This window comes from Ammodytes marinus (assembly GCF_949987685.1).
Source record: "Ammodytes marinus genome assembly, chromosome: 1".
Lineage (NCBI taxonomy): Eukaryota > Metazoa > Chordata > Actinopteri > Uranoscopiformes > Ammodytidae > Ammodytes > Ammodytes marinus.
In genome coordinates, this window is record NC_137230.1 from 23973102 (window position 1) to 23999114 (window position 26013).

Consider the following 26013-nt stretch of genomic DNA (forward strand, 5'->3'; position numbering starts at 1 on the left):
TGAGGTAGCTGCTGTGCTCCATGGGAGTCTATCGTCTGGAAAAACAAGAACACTGACATAGTCACTTGCAAGCCAAGGAAGTCATGCCTTATTTCTTTAAGGAACAGCCTTCTTCATAAATATAAGATGAACAAGACCTCACTGAACTTTCATGCAGTTTAAAACTCTGGTTCATCTGTGGGGGGTATCAATTAAACGTTGCTGTGCCAAGGCTGTTCACAATGTTAAGTTCAGAAAATAAAAACGTTTTTAGGGACTTCCCTGCATTCCATATAGCCCCTTCCAGAAAATAAGCAAACACAAACCACTTAAACTTTTGTCTACACCTATTTGCTTGAGTTGGTTTAAAAAGTATCGTGGTTGCTTTGAAAAAGGATGCTGAGATTTAGTGACTGGTTTCAACAAAACTCAACTGTGGCCTTTGCCCTGTCACTTATAATCATCATATAATCCATATATCATCATATAATGTTTGTAGATTGCGTTTGGTTTGAAGTAATTTACCAAGCAGTAAAACATAACATAACTGTAAAAGACAATGTATTTGTGCTCCCTCAGCTATTTAGAAAAACAGCAGCATGGCCTGATATGTGACAATCTCTAGCTGCACAGTGGCAGATTTGTGAAGGCAGCATGAAATATCTGTGGAAAGCGCTGCTTTGTTTGCTGGTTTCATTAATTCTTCAGGAGGGTAAATCTCAAAAGTGCCAACAAATACAGTGGAGAAACATGTGCTCTGGCACCAATCCATGGTTCTAATTGGGAACCTAGGGCTTCAGGAGTGCAGGATGCACCTTCGCTCTGAAATTCCCCTGCATTATTTATAAAAATTTAAGAATTATACAACAAGAACACGCAGCCCTTCTGACTATGCTGTTAGAAAACGAAGAGTGCTGCACACTGATACAATGCTTAATACTCTTTATTGCTTCAATTCTATGAATTAAAACATTTAAAAAAGTCCACCTGCATACGTATCTTAATACAATAAGCATACTTTAGATGTTATGGTAGCAAATAACATTTTGTCATCCTCCCATTTTTAAATGGGTTATAAGAAGCTGTGGGGAGGAGAATATACCTGAAACTGAGTGACTACCTTCACCTAGACTTAGAGTTACTAAAACTAGATTGTCCTTTATTGTGGATCTCTGGATGCATGATGTCTGTATTGGATGTGTTTAATCATCAATGTTGGAGATGGCCAAAGAGAAAGGAGAAACTTTTCTTTACTTTTGCTTCTAAAACAAATGGTTTACCATCAAAACATATGACTACTAATAACCCAATCCTCTAAAACTATGATTCAAATATCCAACATATCTGATTGTGTTATTAAACACATCATGGGTCATTTAGTCTTACACATTGAAAGACTGTTCCTTGTGACAGTTACCCTTAACAAATGTCATTAATGGAACTTCAACACATTTCACAGCTCACAGTGATACAATTGAAACTGTGTGCTCCCTAGCTCTCGCAGCTATTTTGATGGTTGACCTACAGATCAGCATATACTGACGGCACATATTTTCTATAAATGTTACAAGAAAACCCACAAGGCCATTGGTGTTAAGATTGTCTAGCCATAGGCAGTGTTGACCCAGTTGCTACTGTTCAAAGAATTGAGACCCTTTTCCATGACTGAAGATCACACAGACTTGCAAGTGATCACATGAAACCACACATTAGAAAGGGGGGTTATTCTACAGTATACATTCTAAAACAGCCAGTGATCAAACAGCAATATACTGCATACCAATTCCCTCTCAACGAACTGATACCTAGTCGTTTAAATACTTATTTTAAATCCATGCAAAGAACTGTTTGATGGCAAAATCGAGAAATACATACTGCGAAAACCTTAAAGTCTCATCTTCAAGCAGTACAAGGGCAATTCTAAGTGACTTTTTTTTCCCTATGTACCTGCTCCTCTCCTGTGAGAATGTTGGGAAATTCAAAAATCAGAGAATACTTTATTGTATTTGATCCTCAATGCATCTCTCATGTGGTAGGCCTAAGCAGCTCCCAGAGGTAGCTACGAGTCAAGAAGAAAGGAGTAAACTGTGACCATCCGTCAATAGTTATTACAGACGCATCCATTAGCATGAGCAAAACGCGTCAGAATTTATCGTTTTAATTTCACGTAAGAAGTATGAAGTAAAAAAGATCAAGATGAAAGTCTCCACAGCAGCAGCGTAATATATAGAACCAACAGTAACATTCAGTGGAAAGACTTTGCCAGAAAATATCACCGACAGTAATACCTTGTAAGTTACAATGCAAAATCATTTTCTCAAACTTATCCCAGAGACATGATTATCAAATGAGGTACAGAGGAATTCTTCCACGATGTGAACATGATCCTAACAACACAATGATGCATGCAGTAAACATGGCCCAAGGAAACAACAGCTTCAAGAACATAATCCTTCTCCAGTCATGCATGAAACGCAACATGATTTCAAAGAACATTTTACACCACAATTAAGTTACATGATTCCTGGAAATGTGGACCGTGGAATTTGATTTTTTTTCTTCAGTTATCCATATTTATGGGGTCATGCATCAATCGTAACAACAAAAAATTAAAATGGTTTAAAAAAATATATATATTGTTTTGTTTTTTAACATGTGCAATACAGTGGACATCTTGCATGTGAAAATATTGAGATAACATATTGCATATTGGTCCCCAGTGTTGAGATTTCAGGCTCATTACCATACAGTTGGGATATGTATTGTGTAGTTGGTCAGCTATTACGCAATAGTAATAGTAAAAATAATAGTGAGACAAATAAAAGAAGGAAAACTGTGAGGAGTTTTAAAGGTATCATTATTTAGGGATCCTAAAACCAAGAATAATGGATAGATTTGTTGTTGACATGACACATGGAGTGATTTAGACTATTTCTATTTTTTAATTTTTTATTTAATAGTGACTGCAAAAAAATGCATTTGTGTTTAAGCTTCACAAATTGATTTCTCACCCCCTGGGTGGTATGTAATGAGAGTTACTGGGCATGAAAGAAAAGCAATCTTTCAGCACTTAAAAAAAGTTACCTGAGGTAAGTCCTCTTGTTTGCTTTAGTTTTTTACTTCTTTGCACAATACCTGAATTTATATTCTTCACGGTTCAAAAGACGAATGAGTCGATATGAGTTTGGACGTTTTTTTTTTCAGCATTACACAGACATGAAGGCATTGTTGCCAGAATTCTTGATCTACCATAACCTCTGTAGTTAAAAGGATCATCCTTCACCTTCACTTTATTATACAGCATTGTTTTTATGTTTCTAAGCACTCATTATTACGCACAGCACTAATTACAGCACTATAACTATGCTGTCTTTTCTGAACAATAATTGGCAGTCATTTTAAAATTACACTTAATGCTTAGAATAGGATGTTAGTGTTGGTATAATTATCATTATCATCAAAACATTGTGTTTGAATTAGAAAAATACAATATGAAAAATATCTTGTGAACCAAAAAGGCCCCATGAAATCATAAAATCAATACTGCAAATGTGCACCAAACATCACAGTGAGATGACCATAGGCCAAGATTGACACTGAGCTGGATTTTCCTGGATGTTCCATCTTCATTGTGTTAGACTAGCAACTGCTTTCTTTAAAGAGTTCACATAAAGTGGCTTCAAGAAACTTTAGGTTGTGTCTAGCGGCCTCTTTTGACAAAAGCAGTAGCGTTTTTTTACTACGGCAGCAGTTGTTCCTGGGTGAGCGTATACCGAACAAAAGCATTATGAAAAACAATATAAAATCTTTGCACTGATGGTTTTGTTTGCTGTTACATGTAATTTATCATCATCAGAGGAACATTCTGAATGTTTCAGAAATATTCAAAAGTTCCTTGTAGCTACTTTAAAAAACCCTAATGTTTTTCTTTTGTTTACACTGAACTAACTTTTCACCTTGCTACAGCAGTCTACAGGTCTACTCCAGGGTAGGACATTGTACACTGTGCCTCTAGGTGTGGTTGCAGGTCCAACAAAAGCAAAACTTCACCAATTAGCCGGGTGAAGTCGGAGGTGCGACAGACTGGACACTTTCAACCACAGTGAGCAGTGAAACAATCAGCCTGGTGTTAATTTACTCTTTAAGGAAGTGAAGCTTAACAGCTTAAGTGCTATTTGTAGCTGCTGTATATAGGAAATAAATGAATGTAAGAAGAAACACCATTTGGTCACCATAGTGAGACAACTATGGCTATTGTAATGTCATTTGGATTCTGACTACGTACATACAACGTGGTGTGTTATTGTTGCCAATGTAAGTGATAGCCTAGGCCCTAGGGGCTCATTAGTAAGGGAAAAAACAATTGCCTTCAGGTCTCCGGCCTCATCTTAGGAGTAAGGTCCTTGCCTCGGGGTCTTTTGCCCTACACTGGTTCTTTTGGAGGTATAAAGTCTGAAACATGCTGTAGCTTCAGGGCACATTCAACCATGTTTCAAAGGTGATCAATACAATCCATTAAAAGCCAACCATAGTGTCCAGAACATAATCCAATCCGAATTTTCATGTACATGTCAAGGTTGAATTGAACAGTCTGGAGATCTAATATTTACATACCATGGATGCAAAGCTCTAAAGGACTGCAGTACAAATGGCATATTTGATCAACTAAACCGCCTGGGTCAGTATTTGTTTTTACAAAGACCCCCAGTGTCCTACAGCCAAATAAGCACACTGAATGCATTATTGAAATGTTCTGACACCTCTGTTGTTTTCATTGGTTTGTGGTCTTCTTCTTTTCCCCTTTGTTCTCACTTGGTCACTGCTGCCTTTTAATCTGTTCAGACAAACCAAGAGAGAAATAACTCCACTTGTCCCATCAGCCAAGTGCCCAGGAAATGTTCCTTTACAATAATTATCTTATTTGAAACACTGATACACAGTCATAAGGACAATATTCAATTCAAGATAACATAATTAAATGAAAGATAAGGCACACAGACCCACTGTAGCTCTTTTCCTTTGTCCCCTGAGTTGTTTGTGTTGGAAAATAACAAGCTGTCATATGAACTTACTGCTGCTAAACTGAAGAGTGTACATTTTTTTTTTTTTGATTTGATTTGATTCAGTTTATTTCAGACATCCACATACAAAACAAAATGAAAATGAAAAGCATGGAAATACAATAAATATGCCTGAAAAGGAGCAGGAAGAAGTATACACTTATTTAATCCTACCCCTTTCCTTAAAAAAAAAAATTAAAAATCAAAATATTTATTAAATAAAAAAAATAAAATAAAAATAAAAATAAAATACGTAACATTATGTTACGTAAAAGAAAGAGGCCTTTTTATTTGTTGCTTGTATGTTTAATCCAAACTGTTGCCCTCCTTCACTAAAATAGTTGAAACACTGACAATAAGTAATGTCTGCAAGTCCAATCAATCCGCAGTGAAGTTAGTTTGAACTTTTGGCAAATGTTCACCAGCTACGTCTTCTCGTCCCCAACTTCAAACTAACTAACCAATTCCTGGTTTCCTTCCTGTATATTTGATTCTAAAATGACATACCGTGTATAAATATAGAATGCAACATAACGCATAGGAGCAAGGGGTGAATTGGGATTGAGCCTGTTATCAACCCAACCCAACACTTTTATGTTTTAACAAATAATATGACTGTTTATTCTAACCCATTATAAATAGTATTAATATAATAATTATTAATATTAATTCATATTGTATTAATCAATGAAAATATTATTGATTTGCTGAACTTTACAATGATTGTATTGATTGTAATTTTACGAACACATCATTTAAAACTACATAAATTTGTTTTTCTTAAAATTACTTCAGCAATGCAATTTTTGCATCATCCTGTTTGTGAAACTGAATTAATGTAATGTAGAATTTTAATTAATTTGTACAGTACATGTATTCATTTGTTTATGTCTGGTTGCCCCATCACGGGTCAGTGGTAAATCCTTTAATCTTGAAACAGACAGAAATAGTGTGCAAAAACAATTGGAGTACATTCAGGGTTAACGCAGGGTTAAATGGTGACGAACTACACCAGTCCTCAAACTACTATCCCTTCCCGACAAAACTAAATTGAGTGTTTCAATCATAGGGAGCACAAAGTTTAGATCATGCTTTGCAGGGCCTCATCATCATAAGGCAAGAATTACTACGCTTGCCGGGCTTAAGGGAAAATGCTCAAACTTGCCTTGGATTAAATATTAAACAAGCTACATTTGGACTCTTCATGACTCTAAAACTGTATCATCCCAATATGTGTACCTATAAATATGAGTTTGAGGACCTTGTTGAAACAAAGGAAATCGTCATTCAGAAACCTTAAGTGGACCACTTTGTGCCATCAAAGTAAGTGGTGACAGTAAAACTTGTTTCACTATTTGTTTCTCTTAAATTGATTTTAACGGTGGAATGAATATGTATTTGTTCAACTTTTTTCCACTCACTGCCAAAAGTTGATGATAAAATGAAATTGTATTGTAATAGCATTTCAATGTTTTGAATCATATTAACTCGGCAATCTTTACAAGATTTTAAATGTTACATTGGTTTTAGAATTGGTTGTGCCTAAATCCACTCAGACTGGATTATACTTGTATTGCTCTCTTTCAAATCTACCCCATAAATTCATCAAGCATTATGCATCAGGCCCCATCCAATGTTCCTGCTACACCACAACCATTCTACTTCCAAAATGTGTGTTTTGTTTTCAACTAGTGTTTTGAGATAACATAATTAGGAACCATATAATCTATTCTGCTGCAAAACATTTTTTTGGAATATCCAAACCTAAACAAATCCAATATTTTTCATTATAATTATTTTCAAATCCATCTAAAGTAAAGCTATGAATTACTGCCAGAAAGAGTGATGTCAAGCCCTAATAGCTGCCACAGCCCAGATCGAAACACTTAATTTAGTGAACTTTTTAGAGTTGAATGGTGCATAACAGCGGCAGGTATCAAAATGATACTGCAGAGAACATTAATCAAAAGTTTTTTTTTTTTTTAAAGGAAAAGAAAGGGAAGGAATTGTCTGCTGGAGCCCACAGAACACTTACAGAATAACATCTATCAGTCATCGACGACACACACTCAAATTTACAGATGGCTGCCAAGATGTAAAGACACAGATTCACCTGCACACATACACACACACACACACACACACACAAACAGACACACACACACACACAAACAGACACACACACACACACACACACACACACACACACACACACACACACACACACTTACATACACACATGATATGATCATACTCAAAATCACCCAAACATTTATTTATGAATAATTGTTCCTACAATGTTACTGCATGCTTTGCAGGAAGTGAACCAAAACACAGAGGGTTTTGGACTGCCTGAATGGGCATTTGTTGAGATGTGCACAGGTCAATAACAGGTGTAACATGAGGGGGAAATAACTGACTTGGGCTTCTTGAGAACTCTGATGTTTGCTTGACATATGGGCCAAAAAGAGCAAACAGAACATGCAGAATAAATGTTAACATGAATTGTAATGTTTGTAAATAAATTTAAGATGAACCGGAGGAGAAGGGATTTGTGTGTAGATCAGTAGGTTAGAGTTGAAAAAAAGTTTAAAAGAAATTGACGAAGAAAGTTATATTTCGAAGCCCATTTAGAAGTGGCATTAGTTCCCAGTACAACGGACTTAAGTTGTGAATGCAATCGTAAAGAGCTCATGCAGGAAGTCAGCTTTATGCGTAATGAATTGGGTTATTGTTGGCTGTTGGATCAGTCACAGTGCTCCGTTAAAATTGTTTCCCTCTGGTATCGTCGCCATATATGCCAGGAAGTATTAGCATCCGGCTGTTATTGCATTTACTCTGCCTTGCAAGTTCCATTTCTACTACTTGCAGTTCCATGCTTGTGTTGCAGATTTAACAGATAATCTAATCAGAATACAATCTGTGAGGATTTATCTGTTTTGATGGCTCAAGGTTAGAAATGCCATAATAGGACTAACCAAGGGTGGTAAGAGGAAAATTACATTTTAGAAGTTCAGCCCCCTCCCCTGAGAATGGTACTTGAACCAAACACACTCAAAGAGATTACTTCAAAGACAGTATTCCTGCTGGAAAAAAACATGCATTAACATATTGAAAACAATAACCCCTCCACTATCCGAGTAAACCAAAACAATGCACAACCATACAAAGAGCCTATTGTCATGGAAATTATGCAGGGAAATTAAGGTGCCGTTATAACATACCAGTGTGAGGAAGTCGATCTCCCCTCAAGCATGGGGTCTGTCAATATGTTTCATTCAGCTTATATTTTGCTTTGTCTTCTTGACATAAAACGGGTGGCTTACTTCTGCACACTGCAAATTTTATTTGATAATAGCACTTTACACTTTTCATTGGATTGTCTGTATCATACATTTTAGTCCTGATGGCATGGCTAAGAGGGCTGTTTCCAAACAAAAAATTGTTGTTTTCTTGAAATAGGCCATTGAAGCTAAGAGAGTGGCAACATCATGCTGAAGGATTAGCAAGTAAAGAGTATTCACTCAATTGCAACACTAAACTAGGTCATGACAACATACACTGGGATTAGGAATATGAAAATCAAATGATTATGCTTAGAGATTGTTTGTACGTTTTGAAATAATCATCTTCATTGCAAGTTATTTATACTTCTAATTCACTGTACAATAAAAAACAAACAATTGGAAGTAAAAGACAATGGGTTTGGTGCACATGCTTTGGAGACCATAGTATAACAATATTTCTCAGTGCTTCAGGCATCCTCGTTATCTCGTGATAGGAAATCTTTTGGTTTCTTTGTGTAAAATATTGTCAATCTTATAAACTTGAGTCTAGTGAGGAGGATTCAGTCCTTGAAATTCCCGCACAAGTAGAGTAGTCACATTGTTTTCTTTATGAGTTTGTTTGTTTGTTTTTTGTTTGGATTTACCTTTAGAAATAGTTTTAATTAAAAGAGAAACTAATTGAAATTAACCAGCCACCAAGTTGTTCTCTCATTAACTAAATATCATTGTTTTAGTTGAAGGAGAAATAATAAATACAAAATGTGTGAACGATAACTCTTTCCACCCACACAAGCACATAGCCTCCAGGACAAAAAAAATGGACATGAATCAAAATCCCTGATGCATAATCCTTCAAATAGAAAATCCACTTCAAAGTCTTATTTCATCCATCCAAGACTCATATGCTCATGCCTGCTCCACTACAGTCAAGCCCCTCAGGTACTAGTTTTAGGGTCAATGTGCTGATAAAACCAGCTAATGATGCCTTCAAAGACCACTAGGTCTATAGAGGCTGACCACAGGAGATTCAACTTTTTATTTCTATATTTATAAATATATATGAGCCCATTTTATTTATTAATTTAACCCCCCGCACCTTAGCTTAATTCTTTACCCTTTTCATTCAATATTCATAGCTGAACTCTGTTCAAATAGTGAGCTGATTTTGTTTGGCAAGTCTCGGGAGCCTCTGATCACTTGAATATTGTTGGCAGTTATGAGCTTGTCTGTGTGATTGCACTGCATATGCATCTAATAATGTGAACGTGTATATGAAAAAGGGAATCTGAATAATGGATTGAGGTATGTATGGTGAAATGACATGAAAAAATAAATAAGGAATCACAGTATTCATCTAATTCTTTGTTCTACACTCACATATTATAGCCCTGGCCCTCAGGTAAACGGCTGATTAAAATCAGCCCTGCTGTGTGACTGCATTTGTTAAGAGCTGCCTTCCCTTAGTCCAGGGACTTTCTGACAGATTATATCAATGTGTAAAATGATTTCTGCTGTGTAAGGGCAAATAATCAAATCCTCCCTCAGATGTTGTTCGGGGGCATATTTGGGCGTTTAAATTAACTGCTTTTAGAAACTAATTTATAGTGACTATTTGAACAAGGGGAAGATGACTTTCAACTGTTTTTTGTGGCTAACTGTGCAATGCATTGACTGTTTGAATAAAAAGTCTACAGATAAAAAAAACTTGGTTTTACTTCTTAATTGAAAAAAGAAATGTCTTGAGCTATTCGGGTTTATTATATTATGTTTTTGATTTGTGAGAAATGTCACCATCATACGCTCATGCTGCATTAGGTAATGTGAATTGGTAATTGTGTATGAACAACATTACAAGTATATGTAACACATCCAAATGTGGACTGTAACACTGTGTGGTCCAACTCAATATGCATCTGATATGCTCAGGAAATTACCTAAATGATCAAATTCATTAGCATGCAGCGATTATGGTTTGCCAAGATTATGTTACAACTTTTCACACGCCTCAGTGTGCAAGATGTAGATGTGATAAGACTGAGTTTTTTTGTGTGAAAAACAGCAGGAAAATAGGTCTGCATTTAACTCTGGATGTTGTGAAATCCTACCAAATTAGATTAGCTAATTAACTTTAAATACACTTAGAGGCAGCACACATAAGATTAAAAGGGACCATGTGAGTTTAATACTATTCTTGCTCATCGTATGTTAATGAATATTCTTGCACAGACTGATGATTAGATCCATTGAATGTGTGAGTCCATTGCTATGTGTTTTAGGTTGCAATACAGCTGACATTGGCTTAAAGATGCACTTAGCAAAGAGTTACTATACTACACTGTGATTTAGGGATATGAGAGCTGTATCTAGGCCCACCCACAGTGTCTTCCTTTATTACAAAGCACCTCAAGAGAAGTGCTATTCTGTGGTTTAGTAATAATGAACCATCATTTCTGTGGTCCACTATTCAAATGAATAAAATATATACTCAGCAAATTGGAGCATACACATGGTCAAGCAAGTTTCATATTCAGGCCTGATAACGCTGCTAAATAGCTGATAGCTACAAGGCTCATTCCGAGCCTTTCACTGCTTGAAATGTTTGAACTCAAGCTGAGCAATGCGCCAGAATAACAAGGTTTAGCAATACTGTGTACATCTCTTACAGATTGGGCTTTATAACTCAGCTTTACAGATGTGTTTACTCTAAAGTGCTGCACTAAGCTAATGTGTTGGCAATACTTTGTACACTTTGTCAACGTGAGGCAACGCTATCTGTATAACAAATTATCTAAACGTTTAAACAACTCTTAATTTATATGTAAGGTGCAGGGTTTTATTCCCAGCCAGCCCACAGAGTATTTGTTTGCTTATATCAGAGTCAACTCTAATTTTGCTGATTGCGTCCGATAAGTTTATAATGGCTCCTGATTATTTTCTTCCTAAATAAGCCATCAATAATGTACTCTGACTGCTTCCTAAATGCAAGGAAACAGCAGCATTGAGACAAAACGGTAAAACCATGAAGATGAGGAATAGTTTAAAAAACAATATTGTTGAATCCTCGTCCAGTTTTTTTTTAGGCCACACATATAAATATTATCCAATGTCCAATGAACAGCTTCCAACATGTTGACTGTGCTGCAGGCTTCATGTACGTATCAAGAAATGATATCAGTATCCACACTTGGACTGCATGGGTTATTAGTACTGGGCAGCACATCAAAAGATACAGCACCATCTGCTGCCTAAGGTGGATTTTTGTCTCCTTAAAGTATTTGATGACAGAATAAGGTCACATGGCCCCATTTATAAAGGAAGGATGACCGCCCAAATAAAACGGCTTACAATATACAGTTCACAACAAAGTACATTTTCAGAAAAAAGCTGAACTACAATATGTGTAGTTAAATTGAATTCTTGTTTGAGTACTGTTTTGATCACTGCCAGATATCATTATTACAATAGTATTATTATTAATATGATTATTTGTATTATTATATATGAATTGTTGCTATGTATTGTAGATTGTATGTACATCGACTATAGTATATAAACACAAACAACTCTACTACTTTGCTAAGGTCTTTCGATAGATGATAACATTACATACTATAAGATGAGAGGTTACATGCTTTAGAACATGCTCCAACCCCATACACAGTAAATCCCCCAGTGTTAAATATGCAGTGTCAAACTCCATTAACTCTATCTGAGTTAATATAACAACAGCTGGAGTAGAATGCCTCCTAGTGTTGGTGTCAATTTCGGTAGTTAAAAGACGGGGTGTAGAAAGTACTCTATAAAGCTTTAAATAACACTATACAGTGTATTTTTAACTCTATTTTGAGTTAATTTAACTCTAAAATTGTAACACTTTGAAGAGAGTTAATTTAACTCCAATTCTGAGTGGGACCAAATACACTCGGAAATGGTGTTAAATTTAACTCTTTTAGTGTTATTTTAACACTTCAAAACTCTACTGTGTAGGCTCATAAATCACTTTCAAAATCAAATGGATCATCTCAAAAATACAGTGTGACAGTGACATGGACACATCTGTTTTACCAAGTTACTGAAAAGTTGACATTTTTAGACATACATGTCTTTATTGAGCAGTGATATGTGCAAGTCCAGGATGTGTCTCTCTGAACACATTCACAAATAAATAAATAAACATATAATAAACATTTTTGGCTGTCAGTGTCACGACATATTGGGTCTGAGTGAGCGTCTCAAACACCAATGAATAACAAGAACTGCTGCAGCATAGGGAAAGGAATTGTCCTCCAATTCTGTTATTCAACAGTTGATGCTACTTTGTTTGTTTTTGATGATGATGATTTCCCGTGATGAATTACGTTCTGTGTATCCCGAGGTGCACAGCATGTTGCTTTTGCAGAGTGACAGGGAGTTTAAAGCTGCTAATGTGGATGACGGTGGAAAACCATTTCAGCATTTGAGGGGATGACTGTTAAGCCAAGAGATGTACTATCACAGTTGGAGCAAACACTCAGTACAAATACATTTTGTTTTCTGTTTATAAGCACAATAGATTGTTGTTCTTATATATCTATATGCTTACCTACCCTAACCCTAATAATTATATCTATCTCATTTCATTTATTTAACTTTTATTTATCCTTGAGAGACCAATTGAGGGGTGACCCTCATTTACAATGACGTCGAATTCAAACAAATTCAAAGGAAAAACAACAATACATAAACAATATTCAATGCAAATACATCAAATACACAACAACAGGTCAAGAGAATAAAAAAACAATTGAAACATTTGCACAGTGGTGAAGAGTGGCAGCAATTAAAATGAAATGGGTGAAAGTACAATATAGCCTAATTAAAACAGTTACAGGTAGAGTTTGGCAGATTTAAGATAGTATTTAAGATAGATATCTACTTACAACCCCTATTTAAAACAAATGTACTTTAAATTATGAAGTGCAAATGCCGTCCCCATGCACAGTGGTATACAAGTGGAGGGGTGGTAGGATGGCCTAGAGGAAAGGGGGTGACCAGTAACCATGGTCGCTGGTTCGATCCCCAGCACCGGACAGGAGGGTGTTATTTTTAAGACTAGTAGTGGCTGGTATAACATGTACGGTGCCCACCATCTCTACCAGGGGCGCTGTACTATGGCTTACCCTGCACTATGACCCTCTCCGAAGTGTGGTAAATTGAGAGGGGATATGTGAAAAGACACATTTCAATGAAGCAATTGACTAATAAAGTAACTTAACTTAACTTAACACTGATAACACATGCAAACAGATGGAACAAGCAAATTCACCTATTTATAAAGACATGCACATCATTTAGAAAAAGTGCATCCACTGCAAACAAAGAAAACATAACCAAATGCAGAAACTCTGCAAGAAACACTGACAACAAACTCCCTGTGGAAACAGTTTCCGAGGGACACTCAAAAGTGATGAACACACCCTTGTTGTTCCTATGGTTTGTAACTCATATACTAATATAAGTCAGCAATCTGTTGTCTGAAAAGGCTAAACTGTGTGTTTCTTCGATAGGACAATCAGCGTGTCCCAGACATGTCGATGCATGTTTATCATAAGAATGAGAGGATGCTATACCAAGGCCCTTAAATCTTATTCTCAATACAATTAGCACTTTATGAGATATGTTTATTTTTCATTTTGTATTATTGTACGGGGCATATTTTCTGTGACAACAAGCTGATGTCATATCTGCAGTTAGATAGTTATAAAAAACAATAAAGTAAAGGTGGAAAATGAGGTTTCAACACATATTTCCCAAGAGATTACTCTCCGACTCTCCTTTTCTTGTTTCCACAGCTCCAATTAACAGCATTGGTACCAATTAGTAAAATCAAGCCTTTCCTGACAGAAAACCCATGGGGTTATATGTGTCAAGAACTAGTGCTTGAGCTGGAGGAAAAGAACTTTGCAAAATAAGCACAGATCTCAGTTGGGAATAACTAGGGCAATGAGGTTAAATGTCTTTGTTCTATGCGTTTTAGTCCCCTTTGTGCATTATTGTACACATCCAATTCTACAATATATGCCTCGTGGCGAAATAGAATCATTTCAAAATAAATTGTTTTTCTTGACATATTGACAGCAGAGGGTTTGAAATGCACTCCTGCCTATTTCCTGTAAAAGAAAAACAAAACCCTTATATGCGCAGCAGCTTCCCACTATTTTCATCCATACTGTCCCAGATTCATCTCCTTTTAAGCATCATTTTAGGATAATGAGGTGTATAGCTCTAGATACGGCAGGAGTATCAATCTGAACTGCACAGACAACCTACAGGCCTTGCCCAAAGCCAACATGTTTATTAGAATGCCAGGGATAACAAATGACTTAACATGCGATGTGTCTCTCTTTAATAACCTTGTACACCTACAAGATAACAATAACAGAGATGCCACACTGAGTGCTCCTTAATTCAATTAAAAAAGCATGGATGATGAGCATGCTGTATTAAAAGAAGTCCTTGAGGCAGTGATAAACTTCAGAGTGTTTCTGTGAAAGATGCCAGATGGACATTGTATGTGAATCATGTGCTTGAAGAGGAGGCTGATTCAGAAACAGTCAGTCTCATCTCGGAAAATTCTTATTTTCTTCCGAAGGATTATTGTTAATAATGCATTTTATTTGTGCACATTTTGCATTGTGCATTTTGCATTGTGCATTTATGTTAATGTTTAAAAGGCTCAACATTTTAAGGATTTTATACATTTCCTGTATAAAATGTGGAGCAAATCTGTAGCTATAGATGTGTCATTATTTGGTAGCCTACATTATCGTCTTTATACATTACGGCTTTTCCGAATACCACTTTACAGGCTTCGAATACTCATAGGATTTTCCAGCGAGTATTCGAATAGGCCTACTCGTTCTAAAAAAAACACACCATTAAAAAAAACAATGTAGGCCTTCTCCCTGAAACATAGTTTGTAAGCTAAGCTAACGTTAGCATTTCGCCAAGCAATGCTTTTCCTTTCGAGATTGCGCTAATGTTGTGTTATTAAGTTAAGGGAAACAAATAATCTATTCTCCCTCCATCTCTCTTTTCCTACTGTGCTTGGTACCCCTTTTAATTTGTCTCGCTCTGGTAACGTCATGTAGCCTAAAGCTGGTGAATCACCGGTTGCGCTTTGAAAGGTCAGTGGCCAACTATGTCAAAGTTCAAATAATTTGATAATTATTTTGAAAGAGAATTTAATTTGTATTTATTTGTATAAATGACTTGTATATCTGAATCGCATTATTTGCTGACAACATAGGCCTACACTATATTGCAGTTTGAGCTACTTCTGCAAAAAAAGAAAAAGAAAAAAAAACTAATATCCTAACAGAGATGTTGATGAGCAGCGTTTTTTTTCAAAAGTTCAACTATTTTTAACAAAAAGCGCTCAGAGCGCTCTGCCTAAAAACGCGAGGTGCAGGGAGTGTTTAAACGCTTACAATAAGAAATTGTTGCTGATGTTATTATGGGAAAAATTCATTATTAAATGTGGAAATATAGCATTCAGTGGAAATTTCAGCTGCATGGCATCAGAGCCTTAAGATGAACAACAGATGTATTAGAACACAACAGCTTTTTCTCACAGCGTATACTAAGACGCATTCATGAACTACTGACACATGCCAGTTGCAAATAGGCTGCATATTCCCAAATGAATTGGCAAAGACACAAAGGGTAAAAACAAGTCTGGAACTGTTGTGAGGTAAAGGTCGCTGATAATTAGGACACTAATTAATATGTGACCCTACTGTCTGGCTGACCGGCTGTCCACCTGCACCATGTTAATCATTTTAATGCTTACAAAGTATCCTCTCTTTCTTTCTTATGGGGAGAGTGAGAAGGACGCAGATAGCTTTACAATGCAGTGGCTATACTCACAGCAACGGAAGCTTTACATACATGTTTTGTATCTATGAGCGAACAAAGAAATGTTGCCATTTCTGGATTCCTCTCCACATATGCACTTATGTGTGCGGCTTACGCTCTCTCCATGTTGTGTTCACAGAAGAGTATACCCATCCAAAAAACCTGGCCGTCTCACTAATGTCCCTCCTTGTCAGAGACAAAGGGGTTTTAAGACTGTAGGATTTGGCAGGCACTACCACTTGCAGGCAATATTTCAAACCATCCATCTAGCTGGGATAATAGAGTGTCCTTGCCTTTCAACGCCTGGAGGAGTGACCAGTTATCACAAGCCACCAGTTCTGTTGTTAATAAAACAGAGAGGGGATGGGAGGAACGAGTTGAGGAGGGGGGATAAAAGGAAAGAAGGATGGAGGGAAGAGCATGGCAGGGCAGGGGAGAAATTGGTGCGTGTTATTTTTTGACAGACGCCATGCGAAAGGTGACGTTGATCGCGGTCAGTTACCAAGCTAGCAGGAGTTCTCTTTTGACATCTTAGCTGTGGTTTCTCTGAAGATAAATATAGCCACATAGCATTTCTCTTCAGACCACGCAGAAGGGAGTACAAGTGAGGAGAGGGGAGATGAGAAGAATTGGAGTGGAGAGGTGGGGCATGCAGTGTTAGGCTGATCTAGCTAATGGCCAAACTGACCTTCAGGGAAAGTCGAACAGTAAGAAGAGTAATAGTAGTGTGTCATACAAAGCAGCTAAATCCAGGTTGTTTCCAGTGCTCGTGACTTCACTACTGCTTCATGATTTTAGACAAGTAGCAAGGTTTCCACTTTGTGTCAACAATATACTCACGTAAACATACCTTTCACGTTGTTTATGTACCATCAGTTTAAAATATCATTTGAACATGTTAGTATTGCATAGACTGGCTAGCCTTCATTTTATTCACCAAATGATCTGCTGACCTACACCCTTTTCACACCAAAATTACCTTGGAAACGCAGATTTCTTTAAAACGCGAGTCAGACCGCTACAAAAAGGCGATAGCCCACTTTCACACTGCATGCAGACCCAGGTCCGACCACCAGCAGTGCAGTGAATGAGAAAAAGAAAGAGATAGACAGAGAGGTCGAGAGAGAGCACACTTTATTTTATAGCCTAGTTTTGCTTTTTTTTTTTTTTTTGTGATGATCACTGACTTTATTAGGCTGACTCTAGACCATGGACCTATTATAACCCCTGTCTAGACCACCAGACGTCTTTTTTAATAACTTGAACTCTCATTTTAATCTATCAGCTGTCACACCTGCTCCTTGAGCTGATTCTCAAGGCAATAGGAACTGAAGCGAAAAGGAACCCTTACTAACCTGACTTTAGCGTATATGTGACGGTGTGACGTTCACATCAATGCCGATCGGAGGCTATTGCATAGTCACTTGATCTGGGACTAAATGCCGCTTGCTAGCTTTCACACTGCAGAAAAATGCTTTATGTTAGCTGGGTTAAGATAGTATTTGGCCTCTAATATTTTTTCTTATAAAGCCCTTGAACAGTGCACACAGGCATACAATGAGGTGCAGAGTTTGTTATATAAGCAGTATTATATGAGAACTAGTCAAGGTGTCTTCCAACCTATGCATATGATAACAAAAGTGCAGTTCAAGAATTCATGGAACCCTTTTTTATCTGTCTCCAGTAACCACGACAACACATAAATCTGACACAAGCGAGAGCGTGTAAGAAAATCGACTCTGCAGGGTTTCATTTATTCCTCAGTTTGAGTCGGACAACTGGAGTTATCCATTTAATTTAAGAAGCAACGCAGATGATGACAGGGAGGATAAGAGGAGTGTTACAAGCAATGTAAAGGAAAGTGTGTGTGTGTGTGTGTGTGTGTGTGTGTGTGTGTGTGTGTGTGTGTGTGTGTGTGTGTGTGTGTGTGTGCGTGTGTGTGTGTGTGTGTGTGTGTGTGTGTGTGTGTGTGTGTGTGTGTGTGTGTGTGTGTGTGTGTGTGTGTGTGTGCGTGCGTTCATGCTTGCGTTTGAGTGATTTGCATTCCTGGAGGAGAAAGGAACAGACAACTGAAAATGCTGACTACTTTTGAGGAAGCTAGTTTTATTTAGTAATTGCTGAATGTAAACAAATTATGCTTTTCCAGCCAGGCATAATTTCAGTTATTTTAGCTAGCTTGTGCCAAAAAGGCTTACTAAAAGTATGGCAATGTATGGAGGCAATATCAATTGGAATTGTAGAACAGAGCAGAACTGGTTTCCTATAAAGTAATATCTCCCCAGGCCTTTTACGTCACCCTGGTTTTAACACATTTTCTCACCTCTGTCAATGTGGTTTTTCTCTGTTGTATCTGATTGAGACATAGTCTCAGGCAAACACTGATAATGAAAACTGCACTGCACCTCTCCTAGGATCACTGTGGAAGCTCACCTTGAGGTTTACCTGTCAACAGAGCCTGTAAAACATGCAGTAGTTTTCAAAACTGAACAAATGCCCTTTGTTGAAGAAAAATAATATTTCTGTACAAAGGCTACCGTGGTCTTAGAAAGCGATGTTTTTTGCTTGATTCATAGAAAGCCTTGTGCAACAAGGGACTATTCAGTATAAGGGCTCAGGGAGAGTTCTTGTTGTTAGTAAAATAAAATATATAAAAAAAATATATATATTTGTTTCTGAAAGATTCACAGTATGTAGATTAATAAAAGGTGGTGCTGTTTTTCATTTATTTTGGAGTGATTCTAATTTAGAGCTTCAAAATGATTCCGATTGGCTTGCTTTGTTTTCGAAGAATAAAGCCCAGTTCAGACCAAAGATTCACCTTGCAACTGCTTGCGACGAGACGGTTTTAGAACGTCACAGGGTATAAATCGCAGCAGTGTGAACTGCTCGTTGCAGCGCGTTGCAAGCCGTTGCAAGGCGTCGCAGAAGATTCAACATGTCAAATCGCAAGGTCCAGTTTTAGAACGTTTCGGCGGTCTCGTCGCAAGGGTTTGCAGTTGCAAGCAGTTGCAAGGCGAATCTTTGGTCTGAACTGGGCTTAAGAGTTACCATGACATTTTAAAAGACTGTGAATATGAAGTATAACCAAAAACAATTGTGCTTTTACTTCTGGTTCTGATTCATATCCAAACTGAAGTGACATACAATTTATTCATGAGCAGCAACAGCAAGGGAACATGTCAAGCCAAACCATATGACTAACACAGGCAACCCATGGGTCAAATCAGAAGCAAGATGCCTCGTACATTTGGGGCCAAAATTAGATGAGGGATGCAGCCAATATGGACATGCAGCCAATTACATTATTTTAGTGAAAGAATGATCAACATTCGGCTCTTCGCATTCAAAGGTCTGTAATCACAACTGAGAGAACAAAACTTGCAACATGGTGAATAACTTGTGCCCAAGGTGTATTGTTCTGCCTTTTCTCCTCTGTTACCTCACTATCACAATTCTGCCTCTCTCAAAGAAACTTGGCAGAAACAAGAATGTGCACGTTTGAATGACTGACAGGATGCTATAAAGCTAGAATAGAGCACCCTTGGACTCAATGGACTGCAGCTGTGCCTCTTGTAAAAAAAATAAAAATAAAAAGGTTAATCAGTCACTCGCCACTCCTGACATTGGTCTTACTTTTTTAACACTGAAAATAAGGATATTAAGCCACATGAATATCCTCCTATATTGAAATGCAATCTGATTTGATATTTTGAATAAGGGTGTATGTATCACAGTTCATTTTAGTGGCATACATAAAATCCTTCTGGGCATACAGCTTTGATTGTTCTGGATTCTGCCCATGCCAATATTTTAATACAATTGGAAACCCCAGTGTTCCAGGACCTGGTAATAGATAGACGTGGAAGTAAATATATTGATCCCTATGAGTCCGGGGACCACAGAGTAAAAAAACTCCAATACATCAGTGGGACATATGCAGTCTACAAGGTGACTTTTTCTGTTCCTTAATGTATTTATCATGTTGCAAAACAACTGCTTCGGGGAATGCCATTAGCTCAGACTAGATTACATGATTAAGTCAAGCCTCCATTCTGAATCCATATGAGTTTTGCATAAGATTAAACGATGAATGTGGGTAAGCTGTCTCTGTGACCAAGGACGGCTCAACAGTCAGCCCAGAGATACACCAACCAGGGAAGGGATTCATTTTATCCGTCTGTGCCTTTTCATGTTAGTTCTTGCTACTCTTTCCCAATCCAGCCTTCGCCGTTCAACAACAACTCCCTGATGCACTCGGAATGACAGAGGGAAGGAAATTATTGAACACCAATACAATAAAGCTGTCTGGTAACTTAATAGGGCTGCTGAGTAGGGGCACTGTGGCCATCTTACTTTGAGGCGATAATGAGAGTCATCATTCCCTCTTGGGCTGGAAGGAAAGGGCTTCCTCTGTGGTGATGGTGTGCAAATGTGAAAGTGTGTGTGTGTGTGTGTGTGTGTGTGTGTGTGTGTGTGTGTGTGTGTGTGTGTGTGTGTGTGTGTGTGTGTGTGTGTGTGTGTGTGTGTGTGTGTGTGTGTGTGTGTGTGTGTGCATGTGTTTGTCTTTGATCGCCTTGAGTCCGGTGAGGCCCAATAAGCAAACAGCACAGCACAGAGAGATCTTCCATTGAATGCAGCTTGTGGGAGATCGCTAAGGAAATTGTGTTAATTAAATCAGGTTATAGTCTAAATATTGACTTTTTAAGCTTTAGGGAGGCACGGAACAGACATGTCATGTATCATATATTATATTAAAGGTCCCTCAACCATTTGTAGGTTTGGGGGAATATGTCTCAAGTTGATAAGAGAAAGATGTAACAAAACAAAAATGAAAGTCCCATTTGTAAACAGAACTAAGCATGAATTCTAATTTGATAAGAGAAGACGTACTTTTAGCTTTTTTACTGTTTATTTAAATCACCAGTGGGGAACTAGGATTAGGAACAATGTCTTTGTTAAGAACGCAGCTTTGTGGACATTAAAGGAGATCCTAAGGGATACCATCTGAGACCTTTACAAGATGAGTTGCCGCATTCGTACTTTTTTAATACGCATTCTGATGTATTATAAGACTGCAGACGGAAATAAAAAGAAAAGAGAGAAGAGGAGCGAACAAAAAGTGTTAGGACATCAGATTATAAACACTCTAGTGTGGATCAGGCCAGCAGGGAAACATTTCTGTATGATTAAGCAATGCTTGCTTTCACTCTGTGCTCAGTAAACTGTAAGTTGTAAGCTTGACACAGTAAAACAGGGCCTGAGGAGAGTAAGTGTGATACTCTGGTGGGGCAGGAGAATATGGCAGCCAGAGGTCATTTTGACCCTGTAAATACCCCTGAACTTTCCTGATTCCTGGCAATTATCGTGGATTACAAATATATCAAGTCGGCTGTGCCCTCGCAACATTTAAGAAAACAATGTTAAATACACTGATCAATACTTTGTAAGCTATGTTTGTATTAAGTATTTACATAAGCTAAAATGAACAAGAGAAGTGCAGCATATCTGTTCCATATTAATTCTGTACTTCAATCACTCAGGTCGTTCACACTACAATAATGGGGTAGCTTTAATACACAATAGGTTTAAAATGAGGAGACATACATGGACGTAATAGAGGCCATGGCTCTATTGACAACGACTTACCTCAATCAATAACTCTCTATAGGTTCACTAATGCCTTAGCAAAGACCTTGAACTTGGACAAAGAATCCTCATGGTTTACGTTTTTCCACTGGAGTATTCAATGCACACAATTCAGAAATAACAGTCGGATACAGATATATTGGCAACAGACAGATGGTAACAAGATGCAGCAGATAGCTTCTAGAAATTCCAACCACCTCTGTGTGTATACAACACAATGATGGGGAAGGAATCTACAGACAGCAAATTATTCCTGCATCGTAAAAGGGCAAATAGAAATCATCCTGGTGTTGAGGTTTACAATGGATGCAGAATACGAAGAGACTAGCTTACAAGAAACCTTCCCTATGTTGACACACTGTAGTTGATTACAGAGAGTAAGACAAACCTGACATCATTAAGATTCACCAGCGTGCAACACAAGCAAACCCACTCTAACCCCCAGATGACTATCAAGCACTGTGTTTTCTAAGCATGGAGGTAATGAGATAAATACGTATTACTCAAGTAAAGATGGCATGTATATTAGCGTCGCATTGGGCCTTGAATTTAATGATTTTGTTAGTACAATATGTCACAGTAACTAAGAGGCAGATATACTTATAATAAACATTGTATAAGGAAGAAGGATGAAATCTGAAGAAAGTAGAGTCTATTTTGGTGCACTGAAGCATGCAAGTATAGATGGAGTCATGAGAAAGTGCCATTGCGTGGGATCTTAAGAGTAAAACTGCTGTACAATGTAATTTCAGTGTATTGAAAGTAATGACTTGTTTCAAGTGAATCTATGATGATAGTGAGAAAGGGGAACATCAGTACTCACTAAAGGGGTGCAAGGGGTCCAATATTCAGGGTTCAGCTCGGCTCGCGGACGGAGGTCCAGATATTCGGGGTTCAGTTCAGTTCGGGCACGAGTTAATGTTCCCTTCATGAAAGATTGAAAGAAAATCGGTTAGGATTGCTTATTTAACTCTGGCTTGTGCAAGCAGACTTACAAACACCAATATATTTCAGCCCACTTCAAAGAAAACTAAACACAATAAGTCAAATACTTCTAAAGTCAAAGTCATTTTTTTCAAACCTATTTTACATGGCTAATAATTGCTTGACTCTTAGCTGTCTTTACCTTTCTGTATAGCGATTTACAATTAGTCAAGAGATCATTAACTATATGTGTGTATATTTATATATGTCTGTATATGTATGTGTGTGTGTTTGTATTTATAAACGTATATGTATATAAAAATGGTAGTATCATTATAATTTTCCCCAAATGAGGTTAAAATCCAGTTTTCTTTCCTGAGGTACTGTGGCCTAAACGGCAGGCAAGTGGAATAGACTGAATCTGCTGCCCCATGGGGTCTATGATGTATACTGTAATTATCTGCTGATTCTCAAAATGGCCGTGGGTAATGAGGCTATATGCTGCATGAAGCCCCAGGCATAAATCACTGTCTTTAACTGACTTTCGGATGACCAGCAACAACACAGAGCAAAAGAACAGAGAAAGGAGGGAATGGGGGTTATCTGGTCAGCTGCAGCACTGTAGCATCCAACTTGTGCTTCTTATCAGCACAGGCCACATTGTGAGCCAAACTTGCTTTTATTAAGACAGTTTTTCTGACTCTTTAAAATAGTAAACTCTCTCGCACTTTTTCTGTTTACATCTTGGCTACCAATGTATTTATTCCTTGCAGCTTTATTTAGCTATCCAACACAGGTGGAGACGTTTATTTGATGCTGTGTTGGTCCTGAGTCCTGACTATGTTGAATGGCAACATGCCAATCAGAAACATAAATAAATAAACAGCTACCACCTCCACCACAACAAACAGACACACCCACCCACACACACACACACACACACACACACACACACACACGCACACATTTTAAACATGAATTTAAATTTGCTTCTATGTACATCTCACAGATTTGAGCTGATGTCGACATACTGTAGCCTACATTTCAACCAAATGATACAAGCAGTTGTCTCCACAGAAAATTAATATGAAAAATAATGAGGCAAAAAATAGGAACATCATCAGTGAAGATCAACATGGAGTCAAAATGTCAGTGGTTGCATCCTCCTTTGGGTCATTTGTGATGCCAATTATGCAAGTGGGGTTAAATCTTTATATTTCAATCTTGGTTATTCTTCCCTATTGTGGTAAATAGTTCAGACAGAAACGATCACCTAAAAAAAGCACAATATTAGGTCCATAACATTCAACCTTGCCTAACATTGCTCAGCAACCACACATTCATTTAGATAAAACTTGCATGTCCATTATTGTATTAGCAGTGAAATTAAAGCAACAATATATAATTTGTCCACCTTACAAAGTCAGTCAAATAGTCTCATAAGTGTAAACAGGGCGAATGGTGCATAAGCCATGCACAGAGCGCCCCGGTCGCCTGCTTTAGCACTATGTAACCCTGGTAAAGGGAGGAGCTTGGTGATTTATGGCATTAGCAGCATTAACTCAGACAACAACCTGCAGCTAAATAGAGGCCAGAGAAACCATGTTGGTCTCTGTACTATTTAATAATGGCTGATGCTATGAAACAGAAGAGGACAGTAACAGCCAGGAAGAAAAAAAGAATGAAGTGACAAGGAAGAATATTGGACAGGCTTTTACACGTTATCTTCACAAAACATTGGGCTGGAAGTCCATCGCATATAGATAATATGGTCAGATGCCCGGCTATTTAGCAGCTTTAACAGGTGCCGAAAGCCATCTAATTGAAGTTACAGTCATATGAAAAAGTTTGGGAACCCCTCTCAGCCGGCATTATAATTGACTCTGCTTTCACAAAAAAAATATAAAAGTGGTATGTCTTTAATTTACCAGGAACAGCTAAGTACTGGGATGTTTTCCAAACAAAGATTTTTTGAAAAGCAGTATTTGGTTGTATGAAATAAAATAAAATGTGAAAAACTGGCTGTGCAAAAATGTGGGTACCCTTGTGGTTTTGTTGATTTTAATGCCTGTAACAGCATGTAAAACTGATGACTTTAAACACAAAGTTGGTTGGATTATGTTGTTAAGCCTTGAACCTCATAGAAATGTCTGTTTAATCATGAGAAAATTTATTTTAGGTGCCTAAATGCAAGTTGCACTTCTCTTTGACTCTCTGCTGAAGTGAGACAGAATGGGATCATCAAAACAGCTCCCAAAAGATCTGAAAAACAAAGATTGTTCATTGTCATGGTTTAGGGGAAGGCTACAAGAAGCTTTCCCAAAGGTTTCAATTGTCAATTTCGACTGTAGGGAACGTTGTCAGGAAATAGAAGGACACAGGCACAGTGGCAGTTAAACCCAGGCATGGCAGACCAAGAAAAAAACAGGAGCGGCATAGGTGGAGGATTGTGAGAATGGTTGCACACAACCCACAGATCACCTCCAAAGACCTGCAAGAACATCTGGCTGCAGATTGTGTATCTGTACATCGTTCAACAATTCAGCGCAATTTGCACCAAAACATCTGCTTTTTATAAAGACCAAATAACTTATTTTTTGTCTCATCAGTCCAAAGCATTTTCTTCCAATATGAATCTGGCTTGTCTAAATGAGCTTTTGCATACTCCATGCAACTGTATCTGTGGCGTGGGCGCAGAAAGGGCTTCTTTCTCATTACCTGGCCATACAGATGTTTTGGTGCAAATTGCACTGATTTGTTGAACCATGTACAGATACACAATCTGCAGCCAGATGTTCTTGCAGGTCTTTGGAGGTGATCTTTGGGTTGTGTGCAACCATTCTCACAATCCGCCGCATATGCCGCTCTTGTACTTTTCTTGGTCTGCTAGACCTGGGTTTAACTGCAACTGTGCCTGTGTCCTTCCATTCCCTGACAACGTTCCTTACAGTAGAAATTGACAATTGAAACCTTTTGGAAAGCTTCTTGTAGCCTTCCCCTAAACCATGATAATGAATAATCTTTGTTTTTAAGATCTTTTGGGAGCAGTTTTGATGATCCCATTCTGTCTCACTTCAGCAGAGAGTCAAAGAGAAGTGCAACTTGCATTTAGGCACCTAAAATACATTTTCTCATGATTAAACAGACATTTCTATGAGGTTCAAGGCTTAACAACATAATCCAACCAACTTTGTGTTTAAATTCATCAGTTTTACATGCTG

The 26013-nt window shown here is 37.7% G+C and overlaps 1 protein-coding gene across 1 annotated transcript in view; it reads right to left on the reverse strand.

Moving 5' to 3' along the window:
* The window catches only part of pcdh9 (protocadherin 9), a gene marked incomplete at both ends in the record, with an annotated part of 193109 nt that overhangs the window by 109715 nt on the left and 57381 nt on the right, over positions 1 to 26013 (reverse strand). The window contains one exon of the mRNA XM_080026310.1: positions 22692 to 22793. Within this exon, the coding sequence (XP_079882436.1) occupies positions 22692 to 22793 (102 nt within the window). The remainder of the gene's footprint in view (positions 1 to 22691; positions 22794 to 26013) is intronic.